Raw genomic sequence first — 23,525 nt, 5'->3', positions numbered from 1 at the left:
CAGCATCTGACCCTATAGGACCTGATCTATAGCATCTGACCCTATAGAACGTGACATACAGCATCTGACCCTCCGCCCTTCCCATAAGTTTGTCCCTCTCCGCTCCCCGTAGCGCAGTCAGCCGCACAGTCACATGACGTTTAGCTGGGCCACACCGCGGTGCATTGTGGGAGTTGTAGTCCGGAGCGCGGTGTGGCGTCGTGACGGCGCTGCGGTGCGGGACTCTCTTTCCCATCGACCCCCGCGGCGGCGCGGAGGGATACGGGGGGGAGCGGCGGTGAAGGGGCGGGATACGGGGTGAGTGGGGGGCGGCGGGATCCGTGCGCGACGGGGGGACATAGGGAAGGTCCTGGCAGGTTAATGGGGGTGGTCGGGGTGGGAAGGGTCCTTGCAGGTTAATGGGGGGTGGTTGGGGTCCTTATGGGTCAATGGTGGGTGGTTGGGATGGGAAGGTCCTTGCAGATCAATGGGGGGTGGTTGGGGTCCTTGCAGGTTAATGGTGGGTGGGTCCTTATGGGTCAATGGTGGAGTGACTGGGGTGGGAGGGTCCTTGCAGGTTAATGGGGGAAAGGTTGGAGTGGGAAGGGTCCTTGCAGGTCAGTGGTGGATGATTAGGATCCTTACAGGACAATGGTGGGTGGTTGGGGTGGGAAGGGTCCTTGCAGGTCAGTGGTAGGTGGTTGGGGTCCTTGCAGGTTAATGGTGGGTGGGTCCTTATGGGTCAATGGTGGGTGGTTGGGGTCCTGGCAGCTCCGTGGGAGGTGGTCGGGGTGGGAAGGGTCCTTGCAGGTTAATGGGGGGTGGTTGGGATAGGAGGGTCCTTGCAGATCAATGGTGGGTGGTTAGGGTCCTTATGGGTCAATGGTGGGTGGTTGGGATGGGAAGGGTCCTTACTGGTCAATGGTGGAGTGATTGGGGTGGTAAGGGTCCTTGCAGGTTAATGGTGGGTGGTTGGGGTGGGAAGGGTCCTTACAGATCAATGGTGGATGATTAGGATCCTTACAGGTCAGTGGGGGGTGGTTGGGTCCTTATGGGTCAATGGTGGAGTGATTGGGATGGGAAGGGTCCTTGCAGGTCAACATCAGATCCCTGTGGTGTTTGGGGTTGATCCTGTCCCTGTTCACTGCCATAGCAATGCAGGGATTCCCCATCTGAGTGCACTGCAAAGGACCCTCCATCCCCTCCCAGGGCTGAACTGTGTCCACTCGATCCATAGGAAACACATTGCAGCCCCCCCCCAACACACACCCCTTCAGAGCAGTGTTTGCTCTGCTATTAACTCTGCTTTGTCCCAGCAGCTCAGCATCCTCTGCAGGGAGCCAAGCACCATCCCGGCCCCAATGCAGCATTGAGACTGAGTGAGTGGCTGCTTTGCTGGGGTTTATTGCACTGGGAGCAATGCTGCAGGTTGCAGCGCTGCTCTTTGTGCTGCTGCCCACGTTGCTGCATCAGCCCTTCTTTGCTTCTGCTTTTCTTTGGTAGATCAGCTGCAATTGTGGCCCAGCAACGCCTTGAAGCACCATGGCAGGTAAGGAGCCCTCATTGCACAGCAGGATGCGTGCAGACCCCATGGCTGCTGTGGCTGGACCCCACGGGTGCAATGCTTTGCAGTGACCCCCAAAGCTGTGTGCCCCACGCCATGTCCTGTGATATAAGGGCTTTAATTCCCCCTCACACCATCCTACCCCTCCTCTCTCACTCTTTAATGCAGCTTAATAGCAGCGAGGTGACTCAACGGCAGCTTTAAAAGCTCTCAGATGCAGCACAGCTCTGGGCACTCCCCATAGGGTTCCATACAACTCCTTGCTCACACAGACAGCGGCTGGAGGAAGGAAACTCTCACACTGACAGCTCAGACATTTCCTCTGCTTCGCCATTTGGAGCCTTTCCCAGCACATTCCTCATCCCTCCCCCCCCCGGTTGGCTCTAATGCTGTTTACTGGGGCGGAAGGAGATTTGAGAGGCAATTAGTCGCAGTGCCCTGCAATCAAACTTTAATCAGCTGTGTTCCCCAAGGTGCAGGGGCTGCATCCAGGCACGACAGCGACAGCCCTGCCTGCAAACTGCCAGCAGCTTTAATGCAGGGGATGGGGGTGTTTAATTAGTTGATATCAAAATGTCATTTGTCCCCAAGATGAGTTTGTCCGTATCGCTTCCTATCAGCTGATTTGTGGTGTCTGAATGCAAAGCTTTGGCTTTTTTTGCTCATTGGTGGGGCTTTGTGTCACCTAAAGACCCATTTTGGAAAGAAAAGGGGTACATCCCTGTGTGTCTTAATAGAATCCTCCCCCGTGCCATGTCTGCACTGAGCTGGTGTATCTGAGTATCAAATCCCACTTAGAGAGATGCTTTCCAAGGGCAAACTTCTTTGGGGCTCCCTTCTTTCATTGGGACCTTCTCCTTTGGGATTCCCATTTTGGGGCCCCTCCTTTGGGGTTCCCACTTTAAGACCCCCTCCTTTGGGACTTCATCTCTGTGACTGTCTTCTTTGGGGTTCCCTCTTTGAGATTCCCATTTTGAGACCCCCCCCCCCCTCCTTTGGGATTCCACCTTTGGGACACCCATTTTAAAGAGGTTTTTTCCTTATCCTGGGGGTCTGATACATGTTGGGAAGGTGCAGATGTCCCACTTAGAAGAATATCTCAGCGTTCAGCTCATCTGTTGTGTTCTGTGTTGTAGAAAAGGTGAATAACTTCCCACCGCTCCCCAAGTTCATCCCCCTGAAGCCCTGCTTCTACCAGAACTTTGCGGATGAGATCCCCATCGATTATCAGTCCCTGGTGAAGAGGATCTACCACGTCTGGATCTGTACGTTGGATAAGGAAGCTGCCCTGGTTGTGGGGGTGTGGTTGAGTTGGAAGGGGGGCACTGAAAGACATTCCAGTCCCATTCCTGCCCTGAGCAGGGATAAGGTCCCTTCAACCCCAACCGTTTCTATAGTCTCATGGCTCTAAGGATGACTTGTAAGGACTCTTCTACCTCCATCACTCCATGGTCAGCCTGTAAGGACCCTTAGAACCGAACCACTCCACTGTTGATCTGTATGAACCCTTCCAACCCAACTATGCCATGTTTGACTTGGAAGGACCCTCCCACCCCAACCACACCACGGTTGATCTCTAAGGACCCTCCCATCCCAACCACTCAGTGGTTCAGTGGGTGATCACTGAGGTCACAGAATCTTATGATGAACCCATCATATGGGCTGGAATGGAGCTTTAAGGGTTGTCTGATCCTACTCCTGCACTGAGCAGGGACCCCCGCAGCTCCACTGGGTGCTCAGAGCCCCATCTCCAGACCTCAGGTGTCTCCAGGGATGGAGACTTGCATTAATTGACCTCGTTCCTGTAACCATCCCTTGGCAGCCCCACAAGGGATGATCCTCATCTCCCTGCTCAGTGCATCCCCTGCAGGTGACTGTCCCTGCTGCCCCACAGCTCACAGCACAAAGCTGTTCCCCCTCGGGGTGGCTGCAAGTTTCCCACGTAGCACAGACCCTCCCTGTTATTATCCCAGGTGTCTGACTGTCCTGTGATGTGATACAACACCAGTTCATGCTCTTTTCCTGTGCTCTCATTGCAGTTTACTGCATCACGCTGGTCGTGAACATCATTGCCTGCCTGGCGTGGTGGATTGGAGGTGGCTACGGTGTCAACTTTGGCTTGGCCATCCTCTGGCTGATCCTCTTCAGCCCCTGCAGCTACGTCTGCTGGTTCCGACCAGTGTACAAAGCATTTCGGTACGTGGGAACCCAGCAGGGTTCGCTTTCTTCTTCCTTTGGGAGAGAGATTAATCAGAGGATGGCTCAGGTTGGAAGGGAGATCATCCCATGATAAGACAAGGGGAGACGAGTTTGGATTAAGAAAGGGGAGATTTAGGCTGGATATAAGGAAATTCAGTACAATATGGGTGGTGAGGCACTGGCACAGGCTGCCCACAGGGGTGGTGGATGCATATTTGATCACCTAAAGACCCCACTCCAGCTCAAAGTTTGAGCTCTGAGTCCTAACCTGTGCCTGAACCCACTCCAGCTCAAGGTTTGAGCTCAGTCTGAACTCCTTGTCCCCCTGACGTCTCTGTTCCCTCGCAGGTCAGACAGCTCCTTTAATTTCATGACCTTCTTCTTCGTCTTTGGTGCTCAGTTCGTCCTCACCGTCCTGCAGGCCGTGGGTTTCTCTGGATGGGGAGCATGGTAAGGACAGCCTCCTCCTTGGGGCCTATCCACAGCCTGCAGGGGGACAGTGGGAGTGTTGGCAAGCCAGCTCTGGGGTCTTAAAGAGTGACCATCTGAGCAGCACTGAGCTCTGCACTGTCCTTGCTCTGTTGGTTTGCAGGAGCCATAGAGCTGCTCTAACTCTGTGTTCCCCTTTCCCTTCCCTGCAGTGGTTGGTTGGCTGCCATCACGTTCTTCAGCACCAATGTGGCAGCTGCTGTGTTCATGCTGTTCCCTGCCATTATGTTCACCGTGTCGGCGGTGGGGATGCTCATCTGCATTCTGAGGGTAAAGATCTTCATGTTTCGCTGTGCCGTGCAGTGTCTGTTGTGCTTGTGGCACCCACTTAATGGCACCACACATTAATTGGGGCCTTTTGCCCATCCTTTAGGTGCACAAAATCTACCGAGGGGCTGGAGGAAGCTTCCAGAAGGCTCAGGATGAATGGCACAGCGGCGCATGGAGGAACCCCCCCAGCAGAGAGGCCCAATACAACAACTTTGCAGGGAACAGCCTGCCCGAATACCCCACGGTGCCCAACTACCCCTCTGGAAACCAATGGCCTTAGGCAGCCCCGGGCTGCGCTCTGCCTGGATTCTCTCCTTTTATTCTTTTTTGGCTCCTTTTATCGTTATCTGAAAAGATCATTTGCATTCCCCTCCGTTTGCTCCGCTCCTCGTGGGGGTTTTTTTTTAGTTGTTCTGGTTATTTTTTGGTCTCCTCGTTGCTGCAGAAGATGTGTGCTGTCTGCTATGGCGAGCTGAGAGCTCCGTAAGGCCGGATCACAACATCTGAAGGTCTTTTCTCCCTTGTGCTGCTCATTGCAGACTGAGGAACCCACTGCTCACTGCCCTTTGCTCGAGGGCTCCTTGTGATTGTGGCTGAGCTCCCTGCAATGTGAGCACTGCCGGCGTTGCTCTCCTGCTTCCCCGCACACTGGAACAACCTCAATGTGAGCACGAATACCAACCGGTGTCGGCTCTTTCCTGGATGAATAATCTGGAAGTTTTCACTCCATCTCACACCTGATTTCTTTGGTACTGCTGGTCTGAAGGTGCCCGTGCAATGTGCAGCCTCATCTGCTGAAGATTCCTTTGTAAGGCAGCGCTCGCTGTGGGTGAGTCTTGCTCAGAGGTGAAGAAGAGTCCCCATTTCCATGGCTAGAACCGCTCGTAGGATCTAAGTCCTGCTTTCCCTGCTCCTAAAAGCTTTAGCTGAATCTTTGTGCTGCAGAGGTGCAGATTCATCTCATTTTGTTAACGAGTGCTCACAGGAAGCCCACTGGAAGATACTGGTGTTGGGCTTTGAGCCTGGGGATGCTCGCCCTCTTATAAGCAGTCAGTGTGAGGTCTCTGTGCCATCCCAGTCCCACACCAGGATTTCCATGCTGACCCTATGCGTGCCTGTCTGACATCCCTTGTCCTGTGTTCTGGGTTCCAGCTGCGTTATCTCAGCACTGAGTCCCAGGATGGTTTGGGAACAATTCCATTGCAACGGATAGATTTAATTCTGCTTTCTATCAATGTTAGTTCAAATCCAGCACCATCGTGATGCTCCTTCCAGGTACGAGCAGAGCTTCTTGCCTTTCCCCAGGAATCAGCAAAAGAGGATAAAGCTGTCAGGAGGGATCGTAACCCTGAGAGCTGGCACTGATCTCATCACCCACCTTCATCTCGTGCACGTCCAGCAGGACGGCCAGAGCCTGAGCCATCCCATTCCCTGTGTCCTACCCAAGCAGCAAAGGCTGTGCTTTCCCCTTTCCCCCAGCACCCTGCAGGAACTCTCTCTGTCTTGGAGAGCAGTTCCCAATATTCTGAAGGGAGTGAGCGTGGAGCATCTTCAGCTCTGACAGCTGGTCCTGTGCAGGGCCCCGTGTGCCAGGCATGGAGGTTTGGGTTGACCCCACGGCCTGCCCAGCTCTAGGGGATGCAATAGTTGCTGCAGCATGAGTCACTCCATGTTCACACTAAGTAACTGGAAAGCAAACCTGGTTCCTGGACAGGGCCAGCCCCAGCTGGGAGGAACTGATTTGCAAGTGATCTTTTGAAAACCGTTTCTACATGTGCCTTAACTAATGATGTTAGTTCATGAAGGAGAAATCTTTATTCCCCTTTCCCTTCTGCAAAACTTCCCCCTTCGCTCCATTAACTTTTCCCATGTCATTCCGTACAGCTTGGAGTATGCACAACACCTTTGTTGTTAGGGCCAAAGCAACAGCAAACATCAGTGGGAGGGCAGAGCCTCCTCTGACCTTGGTTTACGAGCAGCACTGACCCCAGCAGCAGCAGCAGCCCGGGGATATTTCATGTGCTGAACACAAGGGTGTTTTCTTCTTGCAAGTGTGCAATGTGTTTGTAACTACAAATGCTTGAAGCCTTTATAATAGAATAATACCTGGCTGCGTTGCCAAGCTTTTAGGTGCCTTTGTCATGTGTCAAGTGTGATTTTAAGCGTTCCACGTCGCTTTGCCATCGGAGAGTGATAAAAGAACCGTGAGGAGAAGCATTGCCAAGAGACTCTGCACTTCTCTTTTGCCCTTTGGGGAACCTGGGGGTCTTTGGGAGCGTCCATCCTCGCATTTCCAACCTGCTCCATGCAGAGAAGGGGATAATTCAGAGCTTCAAACCGAACTGGTTGGAGGCAGACACCAATATCACAACTGTGATTGCTAAACCATGAGCAAACACTGCCGGAGGTTTCTAAAGAGCTTAAGTGAAGCTGCGTGGATGGGAGCTGCCATCTCAAAGCACATTTTCCCCCCATTTTCCATCCTTTTCAATGCCAGAGTTCCAGCAAGTCAACTCAGTGCTGCCTGAACTGCCTTGGCTTCATTCTTCGTGCTCCTCTATGGTTATTTTAATGTTTACATTCAATCTCCTCACACCATTAACCCAGACCTGGTTCCGCTCGTGTCCACGTGCGATGTTTTGTGTGTGTGTATCACTTGCAGGGCTCTGCTTTGTGTTTGGATCACAAGACAATAATAAAAAGGTGACAAGAACCAAATGTGTCCGAGCCGTGTCTGTTCAACCCCCAGCTGCGTCCCACCATCTCCCACCCCCCTTTAAAAGTAACTACACGCTTATGGATGAAACCCACCCCCTTATTGGGGACCATAATGTTACCGCTATGGTCCAGCTTAGAAATGGAGGTGTTAAATGGGGTGAAACTGGACCCATTCAAACAGCACAGCCCATAGTGGGTCCCTGCCTTGTCTGCTTTGCTGTATGGATGGATATCACCATCCCTGGGGCTGAATAACACCCAGCTGAGCTTCATCCCTTCAGCTCAGCACTGGGTCTATTTAATCTCTATTTAAAGGAGCCATAGGAGCCATTTCCATCACAGATTATTAATCCAATATCAGCTCATCTCAATCCCTGCCTCCATTCAGAGCCCCCCCAGCAGCCATCACCATCTCTATGATGGATGTCAGGCCCAATTCTCCCTCAGCTCAATGGGAATGCCATGTTTTAACCCCAATGCAATCCAACCAGGCAGTGATATTGGCCATTAATGCCCAAGGATGTTTGTAGGTACAACCCATATAGGACCGCACAGAGCGCTCCGGTCAACAAAGGGTTAAACGGAAATCACGCCTTTAGCCGCTAAGTGCGGTGCTGCCGTAAAGCGCGCCGCGGTGTCGTAAAGCATCCCGCCCGCCATTCTCCTCCAGTCTCCTATTCACGATCACGCTTTACGCCAACTCCGTTGCGCCACCATCCTTTAATCAGCTGCGCTTGCGCCGCGCTCCGCTCCGGAGTTGGTATTCAAGAAGGGATCTTACGCCGGCGGCGTGGTGTGGGGCGTATGGTTGAGAGCGGAGCTTACGCTGGTGGCGTAGCGTTGTCGCTGGTTGGAGTGGTGAGGGGAGGCGAGAGGCGGCGTGAGGAGGGCCGGGCCGGGGGCGCCGCCATGGGCAGGCCGCGGGGCTGCGGCTGCGGGGCCCGGCGCTGAGGGACCGCCGAGGTAACGGCCATTGGGGCCGCTTTATTGCCGTGATTCGGCCCGATAAGGACCGGGCAGCGTTGGGGCGGGGGAGGCCGGGCCGGGCCGGGCGGGGCCTGTGGGGGAATGGGGCCTGTGGGGCGCTGATGGGGCTGGGGGGCGTTGTGTGGGGCTTCAATGCAGCCCCCCGGGCTGTGGGGCTGTGTGGGGTTGTGTGGGGCCGGGGGGAGCTGCCCCTCCCGTTATGGTGGGGCCTGCAGGACGTGGGCCCTTTGTATGGGGCTTTGGTTTGAGGGCGGGGGGTTGTGCTGGGTCCGGTGTTTAAAAGAGCTTTATTTCTTCAGCCGAGATGGTGAAGATGGATATGAGGAACGGGAGGGGGGGAATAAGGCGGCCTGCTCCTGCCGTGCCAGCACGGAGTGAACTGTGTCCCTATGGGGAGAGCTCTGAGGGCTGCAGACCCCCCTACACCCTGTGTTCTGAGGGCAGCAGATCCCCCCTCTTAGTGCTCTGAGGGTTGCAGACCCCCCCTACACCCCGTGCTCTGAGGGTTGAAGACCTCCCCTCCCCGTGCTCTGAGGGCAGCAGACCCCCCCCCCACACCCTGTGCTCTGAGGGCTGCAGATCCCCCTCCCCGTGCTCTGAGGGCTGCAGACCCCCCCCTATACCCCGTGCTGTGGGTATAGAGAGAGGAGCAGAGCTCTCAACCCGAGGGGGGGACACTGTGCTGCTATGGGGGAGCTGGGTGTGGAGGAACAGCGTGTGGTCCAGCCGTGTTATGTGTGGTTCTGAACTGAAACCCTAAAGCTGGTGAAGTCAACCCAAACTGGAGGTCACCCATCGCCCCGTCCCATCCTGGATGAAGCAGCTCCTGAAGTGGGAACGGGGCTCTCTGCTGTCGTTAACTAACCCATCTGTTTTTGCCTTCTGCACAACAAGTGGTTGGATATCTGCTAATGAATCCTAAGAAGTTGAATGAGTTCACGGGGGCAGCCGGGCCGTCCTGTTGGTGTGCAGCCCTCTGTCCTCACCCCGTGCTGCCACCGCCGAGCTCAGAGTGCTGGCCCTTATATAACAGATGGGAGCGAGCGTTTGGTGTTTGCCAGTGCATCTGAAAGAGAATTGCTGTGAATTAGGACAGGAGGCCTCGGTGGGGATGGCAGGGAGAGGCCTTTGTTGCCTTGGGGTGGGTTTGGCAGCTGGGGTTTGCCAGAGATTTGTTGGGTTTTGCTGTAATTTGGTGCTCTGTGGGTAGGAGCGTTGGGCAGGGATGGTTTTAATGTTGCTGTGGGGCCTCTGGGAAGGTTGGAGGGTCGTAGTGATGATTGAACATGAGTGTGGTGCTGGGTTGGTGGCAGCTTTTTGTTGGTGTGCCCTGAGTTCTATAGGGGTTGTTGGGCTCATCCTGCTGTTGCCCTCCCGCAGCCTTTGGGATTGTAGTTACCAGCCTACAAACCTGCAAGGCCTTATAAATGGGTTCTGTAGCCCTCTACAAATACAGCTGCTGCTCTGTAACGAACCATCCGGGGTGCAGTTGGCATTGGTTTGCAAGGGAGGGTGTTTGTGTGTCCGGCAGCATCTCAGGCAGCACTGAATGGAGCTCTGTGTTGCTGCCCTTGCACCGTGGCTCGTGTTTGGTTTTCTGGTTGCCGCACTCTTCATAAGAGTGAGTGGAGAGGAGGAAGTTGGCAGCTGCAGTTCAGCAGGTTTCCGAATTCAGTTCAGCCAGGCTTTGCCTTATTACCTCTTGCTTCGCGTTACCTCTTGCTTTGCCTTGCCTCTTGCTTTGTATTCAGCTTCCGAGCTTCTGTGCAGCCCTGAGTGTTGTCAAAACTGCTAATATGAGAGTGACTCAGCGGATCAATGGGAGCAGCACACGAGGCTGGTGCTGGTGGACAATCAGTATTTCCCCCTCCCACCCCCTCTGGGCTGGAGGAGATGATGGCTGAGAGCAACATGCCAGTAAACATGTTTCCTGGGCTCGGGCAGCCTGCAGCCTCCCCTTCCCCTGGTGCTTTCCTGAGCTGCAGAGCTGCTGGCAGCCCCAGCCTTTGTGTGGCCAGGAGGCTGAGTACCTGCATGGCTGGGTTTTGGACATTGAAACCTCAGGATGATGGCACGTTGTGCTGCTAAACCCTCAGCCCATTGCCCTGCTGAAGGAGGAGAGACTGAACTTGCTACAGTGTGTGTGGAGCAGCACCTCGTGTGCTTATAAATAGTGGGGTTTCCAATGTTATCTGTTTATTTTTTTAATTAGGATGGATGCTCGTGCGTCCTGCTGGCATTCAGCGTCTCCTGGAGGGCTGCGGCAGTGGAGCAGGCACAGGGCTGAGCAGTGAGTGAGGCAGGAAGGTGACTTCTGTATACTGAGCATTGGGGCTTTTGTGGGCTCCCATCACTGCCCTCCATCTCCTGGGGATCCCCTGCAATCCCTGCTGCAGCTCTGCTCCTTCCTGTTGCACAGGAGCTGCTTTAAAACAAGGTATCTCAGCACACACCTCTGGGCAGAGAGGCACTCAGGATCCCTTTGCTGTGCTGCTGGGTGCTCCTTTGGGGTACACAACCCAGCTCAGCCCTCCTGCACCTCATGGTCAACCTGCTGTGTTCAGAACCATCCGTTTTCTCCCCAAACCTCTCACTGGTTCTGACAGCACCTTCCTGTTGTGAGGGGAAAGGGGTGAAGCAGTGAATGGGAAACCACAGGGCTGGCTGCTTCCGTGCACCGTGGTGTGACACTGCAGCAGCTCAGGGAGCTCAGTGAGGGTCGGTGCTCCCATGCTCTGTGTTTTAAGGGATGCTCCTCCATCCAGGTAAGCAGCAGCTTGCAGGCAGAGCTTTGCATGGAGAGGTCGAGAGGTGCGTGACCCACAGCCATAAGGGTTTGTTCCCAAGGAGAGCACTGACCAGAAAGCATCCCGTGGCCCTTTGTTGTCTAATGTGATGTAATGTTTTTTAATGAAGGAGGCCTGGCTTTTGCTTTCCAAATAGCAAATGAGATGCTTGGCAGGTGATGCGCAGGCTTTGCCTTCCTAAGAGGGTTGTTCTTAAGTTAATTAACCGGGGGCCAACGTTGGTCTTGAACTTGAATTTCGTGAAGCTTTCCTTGGCAGCAGCACGGCTCTGTGCTGCTCTGTTCTTGCAGGTCTTGAAATACCCAAAGGCTGCACTGCAGTGGGGTGACAGCAAACACCCAAAGCAAGGGACAGACACCAGATGCTGACAGCTCCAGGGACAGGATTGCAGCCCTTGGTGCTTTGCTCCTATTTCTGCTCAGAGCCAGAAATCAAAGTCCAGAGCAATGCTTCTGCGGCCAGAAATCGTTGAAAGGCACTTGCTGGTGTTTTAGGGGCCAATATTTAACTTGTTCCTGCAATGAGGAATGCCTGCTGGACTCCAAATATTTGCCTGAAGGAAGAAGTTTGAGAGAAGAACATCTGGGGGGGGGGGGGGGGGAGGGAGGGATTGCAGGAAATGCTTTGGTCTCTGTGCATACAGGTCTGTGAGGGCCCCATGTTGCCCCGTGGGCCCGAGCAGCAGCAGCAGCACAGGGAGGAAATGTCTGAGCTGCTGGGTGTGTCTGTCCCACTGCCGGGTTAAGGCGCAGGTTTGGGGCCATTTCCAACGGGGGGGAGCTGGGATGGAGCACGGGTTGGCTTCCTGATGGAAGAATCCCATTGGGAAAGAAACACTCTGCTGCTTTTGCTTTTGCTTCAGCCTTTGGTGGCTCCTGTGCCCTGGACCTGCTTATGGCTTCTCCTGTCCTCGCTCACCTCGCTGCGATCCTTCTTGCTTTGTGGCACTGCCTGGCCCGTGGTGAGACCCTGCTGGCAGTGCTGGCATCCCAGAGGTGGGTTAATGAGGATGTGCTGCTGGGGGGGAACCTGCTGCTCTTTGCCCAGCTCTGATTGTGCAGCCAGGCTGAGCTCCCAGCTCCAGCTCTGAAGTTTGCTCTGCCTTAGTTGCACATTGAGCCTCTGCCTGGCTCTTGGTTGGATCCTTGACTATTGAACTGAGTTCAGATATAGCTTGTATGCTCCTGAGCCCAGCTGGGGTGGCTGTGAGAGTGATGGGGAAATGAAGGCTTTTGTCACAGCCCCATCCAGCACAGGGGAGCCGGGCTCAGGGGGCTGTTAAGGAAGATGAGTGTTTGCTCATTCCCTTTTTCAGACACCTGGCACTGTCTGGAGGTACCTGAGCTGAGTCCTGCAGCCCATCCATAGCCATGAAGAGCCTTGATGGGGTTCGTGCCATCCCTGAGGCTGCAGTGGGCACCCAGCAGCACTGTGCCATCACTGTAATGAAAGCTGAGGGAGTTCTGCCCATGGATGGGTTGTGTAATGAATGAGGAAGCTGGGGCAGTAGTTTGCTGCCTGCAGGGACTCAGAGAGGTGGCAGGAACTAGAAACAAAAGGTTTGAGTTTCAGATGGAAGCGTGTGCTAAGGAAGGGTGAGCGTGTGTTGGCTGGGCTTTCTGGGACAGCTCACAGAAGTGAGAGCCCAGAAATGAGGGAGAAGGGACAGTTTGTACATGCAAGTAATGTTCTGGATATTAATAGCAGCAGCATGAAGCGGGTCCTCACAGGGGTGTCTCCTGCACGTCCCTCTGACACCACACATCATCCTTCTGTGTGGAGCCCGGAGAAGCAGGTCTGGAGCAGGTAAGGGAAAGGGAGGAAGCAGCCAGGTTACACCACAGCTCCCTGCCTGAGAGGTGGTTGGAGTTGGATGAACCCCTTGAGAAGTCTCCATGTGTACCCATCCCTCTCCTGACCTATAGCAGCTCTGGGGCTGCCTCTCCATCTGCAGCCCCTGCCGTGCTCCTGCTTTGGTGCCGTCCTGATCCCATGGGGGAGATCTGAGGTGTGTCTGTTTTGTGTTGCTTTGCTTCCCCACTTATGACAACAGCAGGTCACCCGGGTACCTCCGAGAGGATGCAAGGAAGGACTGAGCTGCTCAGCCTTGTAATAGAGGGGATGGGAGGAGAAATGTTTCCCGGATCATTCGTTGCTTCTCCAAAGATGCTGCTGACGCTGGTGTGTAAGCTGATGGATATTGCTGTGCCACAGCACGGCCCTCTGCCCCACTTACTCTGCAGGGAGGATTAATTGCACGGTGCTTCCTTGCTGCTCCTTCCACCCGTTGGGGGGGCCCTGGGTCCTGCTGGTGACCCTGGAAGCTGTCCCTGTGTAAGGCAGGACGGCAGTGAGTGCATTCAGCTCCCTTCTAAAAGGGAAACAGTGCTGGCATCCCACTGCAGGGACTCTGATGGCTCAGGGGAGAGCTCTCCATGTAAACCCCCCTGGAAGTTTGCCCTTCCACCCTTCTCCTTCCTTAAGATTTGGCAGTGATTTAGGAAATGTGTGAGGCTTTGGGAGAGAGCACAGGGAGCAGCAGTGCTGCTTGGAATGTGGGACAGCTCAGCTTGGCAGCTCCACAGCCCAGAAATGGAAGCAGCCTCATCACCAATGGGAGCAGCACCCCCTGCATCCCCACCTCCAGGACTCTGCTGGGACACAGCTGAGCTGCTTTAGTCACTGCTGGTGTCCCCTGCTTCCGTGTGACCATAGGGGAGTTGCAATGAGCTGTATTTGGGTGATGGAAGTGATTGCTCGTCCCCTTTTCCTCCTACCTCGCATCACAGAAGGCCATCCCAGATCTGCCGGTGCAGCTGCTTCCTAACCTGGTTCTGTCAAAAGGATATGGGTTAAGGGGAAAAAAAAAAGAAAGAGCTCCTACTATTAAAAGTGTTTATGCCAACCCGGATCCTGCTGACAGCACAGGGTTGGTGGTGATACACATGACGTGAGGCCAGGCAGATCTGTGTGCACTGACAGCCCCCAGATGGGCCGGGAGAAGCCTTCTGCCATGCATCTCACAAGGCAGCAGGCACTGCACACAGCCTGTGTGGGGTATTTGGGGTCTGTGGGGCTTCATTGTGATATAACATGAACTCCTGGCTTCCCCTCCTTGCTGCAGGGCTCAGGGTGCCCCCAGTCGTGCTGATGGTGGGCAGTTGTGCCTCAGTTCCCTCTTCTGCAGCAACACTTCCTCAGTGAAGTACCTCAAGCTGCAGAGAGTGTAAGAGCCAAAGGGCATTTACCCTTTGCATCAGCCGGCTGGAAAACCCCTGGAGCTTGCAATAGGGAGCAGCAGGAAGAGACACACCAATGAATGCTGCTGCCTGGGCTCCTGCCCAGTGCTGGGAGGTGTGTCCTGGCTGCTGGGAGGGAGGAAAGCTCCAGGTGGAGGTTGTGAGCCTGGGGGAGGGAAGGAGCCACATACATCCCTTTGTTATAGGGAAAGGGTTGGGAAACACTTCAGTCCTTTTACTGACCAGATATAGAGCCCCTTGGCCTCACTGCAGCTGATCCCTGTGTTGGATGGAAGCACATGTGGGGCTCGAGGCTGTGGGGTTGAGGTTGGGGTTTGCTGTTATCACATCCCTGTTTGTTTTCCATCTTCAGCCTCCAGCGGTTGCATCAACGGGAGCAAATTGAAGGGTTGCATCAGTGCTGTTTGCAGCAGCAGCGTGGGGAGAAGTGACGGTATGGAGTGAGGAGAGCCAGCCTTGTTCTGCACAGCAAACCTTGGGCATCACTGGGGGTGAGCTCAGGTTGGATCTGGTTGGGATGTGAGCTCTGAGCCTTGCTGGGGTTGGTTGTGCAGCTCAGTGCTCTCATGATGCTGGTGAGCAGGTTTGTGCTGACCAGCTGCTGTGGGTTCCTGGAAGGCAGCTGGTTCCTTTGCAGCTCTGCCTCCCAGCAGCAGCAGCGTGGGCTTAATTAGGATCTGGTGGCCAAGCAGAGCTCGTTGTGCTCTGGCTGCTTTGTTGGGCTTCAATAGCAAACCTGCTGGCAGAGCTGCAGGAGGCAGCGAGTGTGAGGGGCTGCTGAGACCACTTGTGAAGTCACTGCTGGGGCTGTGCAGGGCCCCACTGATCACTGCAGGAACCCAAAGGGCCTCGTCAGCATCTGGGCTGTATGTAGTGTCCCCAGGGAAGAGCAGAGGGGCCGGGCTGTGGCTGATGCCATCCTCCTCAGGTCTCCCAGTTAGAGGCTCTGCTTTGTCTGTCAGAAACTTCCTTTCTCTTCTATTACTGCATCTACATGACTAAAACCGAAACCACTTCAGCGTCTTAATTGGCCTCTTTGAGCTGTGATGGATTCTGCACAACCATGGCCCCACTTCGTGCAGGGGCAGAGGATGAGCCCTCATCTTTCCCATGGCTCACAAGGATTACTGCTCATTGCCTCCAGCTTACAGTGACAGCACAGAGCCTGCCCAACCCATGCAAACCCAGCCCCGCTCTGCTTTGGTGCCCAGCTCCATCCTGCCCCAGGATCTGCTGCTCCTGACCCCAAACTGGTTTGGCATTGCACACTGTGGGTCCATCCCAGTGGCTGTGAGGCACATAGAGCTGCTGGGCCTGAGTTGGGCACAATCAGTTCTTATACAGGCACAGAGCTCATCTTACAGGCGACCACAGGGCTGCTGCCATTGGGGTCTCTCTGATAGAGCATCAGTGTTTTCTGTCTGGGAGGTTTAATGAGTCTGTAGTTGGAAGTTGGAGTTTGTGGCATTGAATGTGAGGCGCTCAGCTCTCAGATGGGACGTGCAGCGTTTGATCCTTTTCAGCCTCGTTTTCAGACCAACTCTTATTTTAGCCTCTGTCTATTTACTCTTATTATTACTGTATTTCCTAGGGCAATATTTTTAGCTTTTCCCTTGGTTCCTACTGCAATCCCAGCCGTGGCATTTCCTGCTCTGTGCTAAAACCCTGCTCATGTTTTCCATCCAGGTGTGATGGAGTTGGATGGGGATGCAGAGCTCTGCTTTAGGCTATGGCTGCATTGCTCTGAATGGGGCCGGCTCATCCCTCCCCACCACCATCAGGATCTCAGCTGAGATTGTGCTTTTCCAGCAGCCCCGATGGTTTCGAGCGTGTCAGCTTTGTAACCTCTAAAGATCTGAATGAAATCATGCGTGAGTCATTATTGGTTTTGCATGGCGAGAGCTGAGCGTTTGTCAGGGCACCGAGCTGGGAAGCAGCCGCTCCGTCAATAGCAAATGTTGTCCATTGAGTGATGGATGGTGGATCCATGGGAGAGCTACAGGAATGGGTTGGAAAACCCATCATTTCCAGGAAGAAAAACCCATCATTTTCACAGCACCCTTCAGATTTGGGGGGGATGGGGGCTGAAAACATACAGTGCTTTCTTATCTGTGGGATCATGGCGTGGTTTGGGTTGGAGGAGACCCTAAAGATCACCCATGAGGGCTGGCTGCCCCTCCAGGCGTGGGGCTCCAATGGGAGGGACCTTCATCCTCAATCTAATCCAGATCTCCTTCTCTTTAGTGCAAAACCGTTCCTCTTTTGTCTTTATTTCCTTTTCTAATCCTGAGGTTTTCATTTTCGTGGCCTTGCAGAGATACAGGGCAGCACAGAGCTGGGAAGGGAGGGGAGCTTTGGAACAAGGATGCTCGGCTGATGGTGGATTAAAAGCTTTACAGCCCCCGTTTAGGGGTATTTTGCTGTTTTCTTTCCCTTGAGGGCTGCTCTGTCAGACCAGGGCAGCTGTCAGCCCTGTGAGCCCTCCAGTCCCAGCCCTGGAGCTGAGCTGTGTGCTGCCCTAAACAGCACTGAGGTGTTCAATGAGAGCTTCGTGTTGTGCCCACACCAACATGAGTGTGCAAAGCAGTGAGCAGAGCTGGAAGAGCCTCAGCTCTCACTGCTTCTGTGGTGTGTTTGTCTGCAGCCTGGTTTGGTTTTGCTTCCTGGAGTCGGAGCTCTTTCCATTGCAGGGGGGCTCTGCTTTGGTTTAAGGCCACATCAAGGAGCAGAGAGTGAGCAGGACGTGACGTGTGGGCTGTGTGTGCTTGGGATGGGGGGAACAAAGCACAGGGGGGCCCCACTCTCAGCATCACCCACTGCCCTTCCTGCCCCACACCCAAGGCAGCTCGGTGTCCCTGCTGTGCTTTGCTTCTCCCCATGGGTGAGGAGGGGAGGGGGGTGGGAGAGGCTGAAGCTTTGGGGTGTTCTTGCAGGGTGCTGCAGAGGTGGCAGCTCAGAGCCTGCAGGGATGGAGCCCACCAGTCACTGTGCTCCAGAACAAGGTGTGCTGTTGGATGTGGAGCAGGGCAGCCTCCTGAAGCTGCTCTCAGACCCTCCCTCATCCCCTCCCCCCCGTGCACCCTTTAACACAAGAAGCCTTTTTTATGATTATTAATAGCTATTGCGAGCCAGTAAAAAAGTTTTACGGGCTTTGGCTGAGCGTCAGGGCTCGCAGGGTGCTCATTTCCTGCAGTCTGAGTGCTGGAGGGGGCTGGGTTTGCTTGGTTAAGCAGAGCTGAGGGCTGGCAGTGCTGCAACAGGAGCTGGAGGAGAGCAGAGAGGATTGCAGCCACTGCTGTGGGAGCAGAAACCCATCAGTGGTGGCTGTGTGTGCATGGCTGTCTGTCTGTCCCTCTGCTCTGCCCCTGTACCAATGCTTGTATCACCTGATGATGAGCAGAGGGGCACTTTGTGCCTTGGGCTGCTTGGTTTGGAGACCCAGACCTGACTCGCAGGGATCCTCTGTGCCCCATAGCAGCACTGTGCTGTGTGCCCTGCTCTGCGCCCCATAGCAGCACTGTGCTGTGTGCCCTGCTCTGTGCCCCATAGCAGCACTGTGCTGTGTGCCCTGCACCGTGGGGCTCAGCCCCTTCTTCCACCCTCCCTCCATGGTTACACTGTCCTCCCCTCTGACTCCTGGCTCACACTGCACTATTTCCCTCCCCACTCAGGCCTTCACTTAGAGCAGCAGTTTCAGCTCTGCTCTCCCCACAGCAGCACCACCCTGTACCCCTCTACCATGGCCATGGGTCAGGCAGTGCAGTGGGCACACACAGCCCCATATCACACTGACTCTCCTTTCTCCATCAGCTCGCCGGGCGCAGGGAGGACCCTCTGCAGGATGTTCTCTCCACCAAAGATCTCCTCGTGACCGGCGACGATGACCATCCCGGCAGCACCTCGACAAGCACCAACGTTGCAGTAACCCGGCTCGTCCCCCTGCCGCACACCGGGATGCTGCACTGACCGAGGGCAGCCCCGCTTCTTTTCTCCTCCCTCCTCCCCCCCCTCCCTCAACTTTCAGCAGCTCTGGGATTTGTATGGCAGCAGCGTAACCGTGGAGAGGCCGGGGTATCACAAACTTATGGATTTTGATAAGAGAGGAGGGAAAGGGGAGCTGGAGGAAGGTAAAAGGATGTCCAAGACGGGTGGAGGAAGGAGCAGCCATGGAAGTCGAAGTGCCGGAACCAATTCGGGAGTCTTAATGGTGGGTCCCAACTTCCGCGTCGGAAAGAAGATCGGATGCGGCAATTTCGGGGAGCTCCGTCTAGGTGAGAAGGGCCTCGTGCTGCGTCCTGGCTGTGTGTCCTGCTGCTGTGCCCTCCTGCAGCACAGCACTGTGGGTTCTGTTCCTAAATGCTTCCTCTCCCCAAACGCTGTGGGGTGAAGGGCCCTATTCCCGTCCCTTTGGGTTCAAGCATCATTCTGTCCCAGGGATCCTGGGCTCCATCAGAATGGGGGTGGCCAGCAGGGACAGGGAGGTGATTGTCCCTCTCTGCTCTGCCCTCATGAGGCCCCATCTGCAGTGCTGCGTCCAGAGCTGGGTCCCCCAGTACAGGAAAGACAGGGATGTTGGGGAGGGTCCAGAGGAGGCCATAAGGATGCTCAGAGGGCTGCAGCACCTCCCCTGCAAGGATGGGATGAGGGAGCTGGGCTTGTTCAGCATGGAGAAGAGAAGGTTGTGGGGTGACCTCAATGCAGCCATTCAGTACTATGACAGGAGGGGAGTCATCTCTTTGAGAGGGTGGATAACAGCAGGACAAGGGGAAATGGTTTTAAGTTGAAAGAGGGAAGATTGAGGTTGGATGTCAGGGAGAAGTTCATTACTATGAGGGTGTTGAGGTGCTGGAACAGCTGCCCAGAGAGGCTGTGGATGCCCCATTCATCCATGGAGGTGTTCAAGGCCAGGCTGGATGGGGCCGTGGGCTGGTATTCCATGGTCCCCTCTGAGGGAGCAGCACTCAGAGCTCACAGTGCTTGAGCTGCCCTCACCGTGCAGCAGCTGCTGATGCCACTGCCTGGTTTGGAGGCTGATGGGGCAAAGGGCCCTCTGCAAAGGCAAATATTTGCTCTCTACTGCCCGTTTTGCTGCTTGGATTTCAGTTCTCTGCCTTCACTTCAGGCTCTGCCTTTCCCTTGCTGTCCGCATAGAGGCGCGTTGTGCTGGGGAAGTCCCTGCATGGGATGGGGCAGCAGCTCCAGCCCTCTCAGCTCCCTTCCTATCAGTCCCTCCCTATAACTCCACTCAGCAGCTGGCTCTGCTGTCACCCAGCGAGGATTTATTGCTGCTTCAGGTGGCTTCAAATGAGATCTGCTGCCAGGAGGAGCAGATTGCTCGGAGGAAACCCCAAACAGATGCAGCTGCATAGGGCAGCACGCAGCTCCTGCGTGGGTTCTGTGGCATCCTGGGGCAGCACAGGGGGGTCCTGGGGGGGCTGCTGTGCTGTGTGGGCACTGCAGCTCAGCCTTTAGGAGCTGTGGGTGTGGGGGGGTGGGGATGGGGACCCCCACTCACTAGTGATGCCTTTTGTTGGTGTTTCCTTACAGGAAAGAACCTCTACACCAACGAATACGTAGCGATCAAATTGGTGAGTCTGCCTGTTGTGTGTGTGTGTGTGTGTATGGGGGGGGTTGAGCTCAAGGCCTCCCCCAGCAGCACTGAGCACTGCTTCCCTCCTGCCAGGAGCCCATCAAGTCTCGGGCCCCACAGCTGCACCTGGAGTATCGCTTCTACAAGCAGCTGGGCAATGCAGGTACAGCACAGAGCTCCCCCATCGTTACGATGCTGCTCTGGTTGTGGGCACAGCACTGACTTCCCTCCCTTCCCCCCCTTTGTCTCCTGCAGAAGGAATTCCTCAGGTTTACTACTTTGGCCCCTGCGGGAAGTACAACGCCATGGTGCTGGAGCTGCTGGGCCCCAGCCTGGAGGATCTCTTTGATCTGTGCGACCGCACCTTCACCCTCAAAACCGTCCTGATGATCGCCATCCAGCTGGTGAGGGGAGGGCAGAATGGGGGGCACAGCACTGGGGGCTGCACACACCCTGCTGACCCCCCCCCTGTGCCATTCAGATCACAAGGATGGAGTACGTCCACACCAAAAGCCTCATCTACAGAGACGTCAAACCAGAGAACTTCCTGGTGGGGCGGCCGGGCAGCAAACGGCAGCACACCATCCACATCATTGACTTCGGCCTGGCCAAAGAGTACATCGACCCCGAGACCAAAAAACACATCCCCTACAGAGAGCACAAGAGCCTGACGGGGACGGCGCGTTACATGAGCATCAACACCCACCTCGGGAAGGGTAAGACATGAGCTGTGGGGTGGGGAGGGGGCTGTGGGGCTGCCCACCCACCTAAATGGGCTTTGGGGGGGGGTTTAAAGGGGGCTTTGGGGTGGGATGGATGTGCTGACCACCCTTCTGTCCTTGCTCAGAACAAAGCCGCAGGGACGACCTGGAAGCGTTAGGCCACATGTTTATGTACTTCCTCCGTGGGAGCCTCCCCTGGCAGGGCCTGAAGGTAAAGGGTTGGGGGCTGCTCAGAGCCCTACCTGTGCTGTGCCCCCCCCCCCCCCAAACTGCTCCCCCTGACCCCACTCCCTCCTCCAGGCGGACACACTAAAGGAGAGGTACCAGAAGATCGGTGACACCAAACGAGCCACCCCAGTGGAGGTGCTGTGTGAGAACTTCCCAGGTGAGGACACTCAGCGTGACCCCGGACCCCCACCTCCACCCCAACCCAAACTGAGCCCCCCCCCCTTTATCCCCGCAGAGGAGATGGCCACGTACCTGCGCTACGTGCGGCGCTTGGACTTCTTTGAGAAGCCGGACTACGATTACCTGCGGAAGCTGTTCACGGATCTGTTTGAGAGGAACGGTTACGTGTTCGACTACGAATACGACTGGGCTGGGAAACCACTGGTGAGTGGGGAGGGGGCTGCCAAGGCAATGGGGGGGTGGGCAGGGGGCAGCTCCGAGTCACTCTGAGGCTCCTGCTGGGTTGGGGGCTGCTTTATTCCTTTAGCACGGCTGACGTTGTCTCCTTTGCATCCCCAGCCCACCCCCATCGGCACGATGCACAGCGAGGTGCAGGTGCAGCCCCCGAGCAGAGACAAAGCACAGCCACACACCAAACACCAGGTGAGCAGCAGCAGCGTGGCCGTACCCAGCGCCTCCTGCTCCTCGTGGTGCTGGGGTTGCTTCATGGGGGCTGCGGGTGGGACGGAGCAGCCAGGGCTGCCTGCGGGGCTCAGGGATGGCAGTGTAACGTGGTGCTGGGGGCGATGTCTGCTGTGTTTTGCTGCTGGTTATGGTCAGTGCTGGGGGCAGAGCTGGCAGGAGGAGGAGCTGCTCCAGGGCTCGGGGTGTTGGGGTGATGCTGGGGGGCAGGTGGAGCTGTGCAGGAGTTGGGTGACCCCCAGCCCTCCCCAGGTTCCCCCCACAGCCCCACTGCTCCTGGAGGGGACAGAGCTGCACCGACCCCCCCACATACTGCCCCCCCCCCCCTCCCCACCTTTCCAATCTGCTCCGTCCTCAGCTTTTGCTTTTGCATGCTTTATTTTCTCGACTCCTTCCCCCCACTCTTCTCTCCCTTCTCCTCCCCATCCTCCCCCCATTCTTTTCCTCTTTTCTGTTCTGTTGTTTCTTTTCATCCTTTACCTCCCGCCTGCCATGAGCAGCCGCCCGATGGGACGGAGCAGTGTGATGCTCACGCTGGCGGGCAGCCCGAGGAGCCTGGGGGAGCTCACCTGGCAGCCGGGAGGCTCGGGGGGTCCGTCCAGGTACACGACAACCACGCGCCGATGGCAGGGGGGGGCCATGGGGCAGAGCAGGCTGTGCTGTGTTGTGCTGTGCTGCCAGGACCCGTCATTGCTGCGGGGCTGTTCCTCCATCGCTGGGATGGGGCGACAGCTTGGAGCCCTGCTTCTGTCCGCCCAGCCCTGGGCAGCCCTCGGCTCCTCGGCTCAGGGGGGGGTTGCTGTGCTGGGGACCCCCCAGGTCCCCCCCATGGCTGTGCTGTGCCACTCCCTCTGTCTGCGCTTCGTCCCATCGCCGCTGCTGGGCCCCGCTGCGCTGTGGGGTGGCAGTGGGTCGCCCTTCATCCCTGCTGAGCCTTTGGGGGCTGAGCACCTCGGCACGGCCGTGCTGGGGCTCAGGGATGGCAGTGGGAGCAGTTTGGGTTGGGATGGGGCGATGTGGGTCAGGGCAGGGCAACACAGGAGCAGCATCCTCCATCACAGCGAGGGCAGCCAGGACCCCACGGCTGCAGTGGGGTGAGGGATGAGGCCCCATGGGATGACGGCCCCCCCTACCCCACAGGGCGGCCCCACACTCACTGTGCTCCCCCCGCAGGTGATGAGCTCCACCAACGGGGAGCTGAACACGGACGACCCGACGGCGGGGCACTCGAACGCGCCCATCACAGCCCCCACCGAAGTGGAGGTGACCGACGATACAAAGTAAGGACAAACCCCCCCCCAGCCCCACAAGCATTTATGGGGACAGCAGGTCCCCATGCAGCACACAGCACAACACTGACTGTCTGTCCATCCTGTCTGTCTGTCCGCAGGTGCTGCTGTTTCTTCAAGAGGAGGAAGAGGAAAAGCACCAAACGCCATAAGTGAGCGGGGCAGAGCAGCGGGGGGGGCTCCCCTCCCTCCGGCCGTGCCGGACGGAGCCGCAGCGCCGCGATGGGGGAGGTGGGGGGGGGGGGGGTGATGGGGAGGCAGCAGATAGGGCCGCCCCCCCCCCCCTTTACCCGGCCGCTCATGTCCCGCATCCGCCAAAAAGAAAACTAAAAGGTATATAAAAACGCAAAGAAAACCCGCAGGGAGCGCAGCGCGGGGCCGCCCGTTGTGCCCTATGATGGGAGCGGGCGCTGATCCCACCGCGCTACGGACCGAACCGAACCCTGGGCTGGTTTATTTTTCTTTCTGTTGCTTCTTTGTCTCTTTAAGTTAATTTAAATGAGTCTCAGTGCAGCGCTCCCAATTGTGGCTCCGTCCTTCCCTGCCATCCGCCGCGTCCCGGGGGGGGAACAGGGCCGAGCTCCGCGGCGCTGCGGGTTGATCCGACCCGCTGTTGTTTGTAGTGGACAGTGGGTCCATGATGGAGGTGGGGGGTGGGTGACCCCCCAAGCAGCGTGCACAGACCCCCCCCCCAGTGAGTGCCACGCTGCTGTGTGCATCCATCACCGTTGGGGGGGGGCACGCTTAGCTTTACCCGCACCCGCTGCTCTGCCCCGAGGGG

The 23,525-nt window shown here is 56.3% G+C and overlaps 2 protein-coding genes across 13 annotated transcripts; both read left to right on the top strand.

Moving 5' to 3' along the window:
• Nucleotides 1-261: 261 nt before the first annotated feature.
• SCAMP4 (secretory carrier membrane protein 4) lies at nucleotides 262-7,214 on the top strand. Of its 6 annotated transcripts, none has more exons than XM_015886720.3 (8): nucleotides 262-297; nucleotides 1,299-1,358; nucleotides 1,483-1,528; nucleotides 2,680-2,808; nucleotides 3,583-3,739; nucleotides 4,091-4,192; nucleotides 4,384-4,501; nucleotides 4,605-7,214. In XM_015886720.3, the coding sequence occupies exons 3-8, from the start codon at nucleotides 1,522-1,524 to the stop codon at nucleotides 4,779-4,781; spliced, it is 690 nt and encodes a 229-aa protein (XP_015742206.1). In that variant the 5' UTR covers nucleotides 262-297; nucleotides 1,299-1,358; nucleotides 1,483-1,521; the 3' UTR covers nucleotides 4,782-7,214. The 6 variants fall into 6 exon arrangements, with proteins under 6 accessions (XP_015742206.1, XP_085373787.1, XP_015742207.1 ...); XM_085517661.1 differs by having other exon boundaries at nucleotides 1,296-1,358; XM_015886721.2 differs by having other exon boundaries at nucleotides 264-346.
• Nucleotides 7,215-7,951: 737 nt separating this feature from the next.
• Nucleotides 7,952-23,267, top strand: CSNK1G2 (casein kinase 1 gamma 2). Of its 7 annotated transcripts, XM_085517646.1 has the most exons (15): nucleotides 7,952-8,182; nucleotides 11,876-12,008; nucleotides 14,626-14,764; nucleotides 18,084-18,544; nucleotides 19,821-19,861; nucleotides 19,957-20,026; nucleotides 20,119-20,267; nucleotides 20,345-20,579; nucleotides 20,711-20,796; nucleotides 20,886-20,970; nucleotides 21,049-21,197; nucleotides 21,333-21,416; nucleotides 21,956-22,057; nucleotides 22,629-22,735; nucleotides 22,846-23,267. In XM_085517646.1, exons 4-15 carry the CDS (start codon nucleotides 18,358-18,360, stop codon nucleotides 22,898-22,900), a joined length of 1,350 nt encoding a protein of 449 aa, XP_085373772.1. In that variant the 5' UTR covers nucleotides 7,952-8,182; nucleotides 11,876-12,008; nucleotides 14,626-14,764; nucleotides 18,084-18,357; the 3' UTR covers nucleotides 22,901-23,267. The 7 variants fall into 7 exon arrangements, with proteins under 7 accessions (XP_085373772.1, XP_015742127.1, XP_085373771.1 ...); XM_015886641.3 differs by lacking the exon at nucleotides 11,876-12,008; XM_085517648.1 differs by lacking the exon at nucleotides 21,956-22,057 and having other exon boundaries at nucleotides 7,964-8,182.
• The last annotated feature ends 258 nt before the right edge of the window (nucleotides 23,268-23,525 follow it).

Source organism: Coturnix japonica, chromosome 16, assembly GCF_054131305.1.
Source record: "Coturnix japonica strain WE chromosome 16, WE-NBRP24, whole genome shotgun sequence".
In the NCBI taxonomy this organism is placed as follows: Eukaryota; Metazoa; Chordata; class Aves; order Galliformes; family Phasianidae; genus Coturnix; species Coturnix japonica.
The sequence above is the reverse complement of the archived record's forward strand: the minus strand, read 5'-3'. Positions and strand labels throughout refer to the sequence as shown.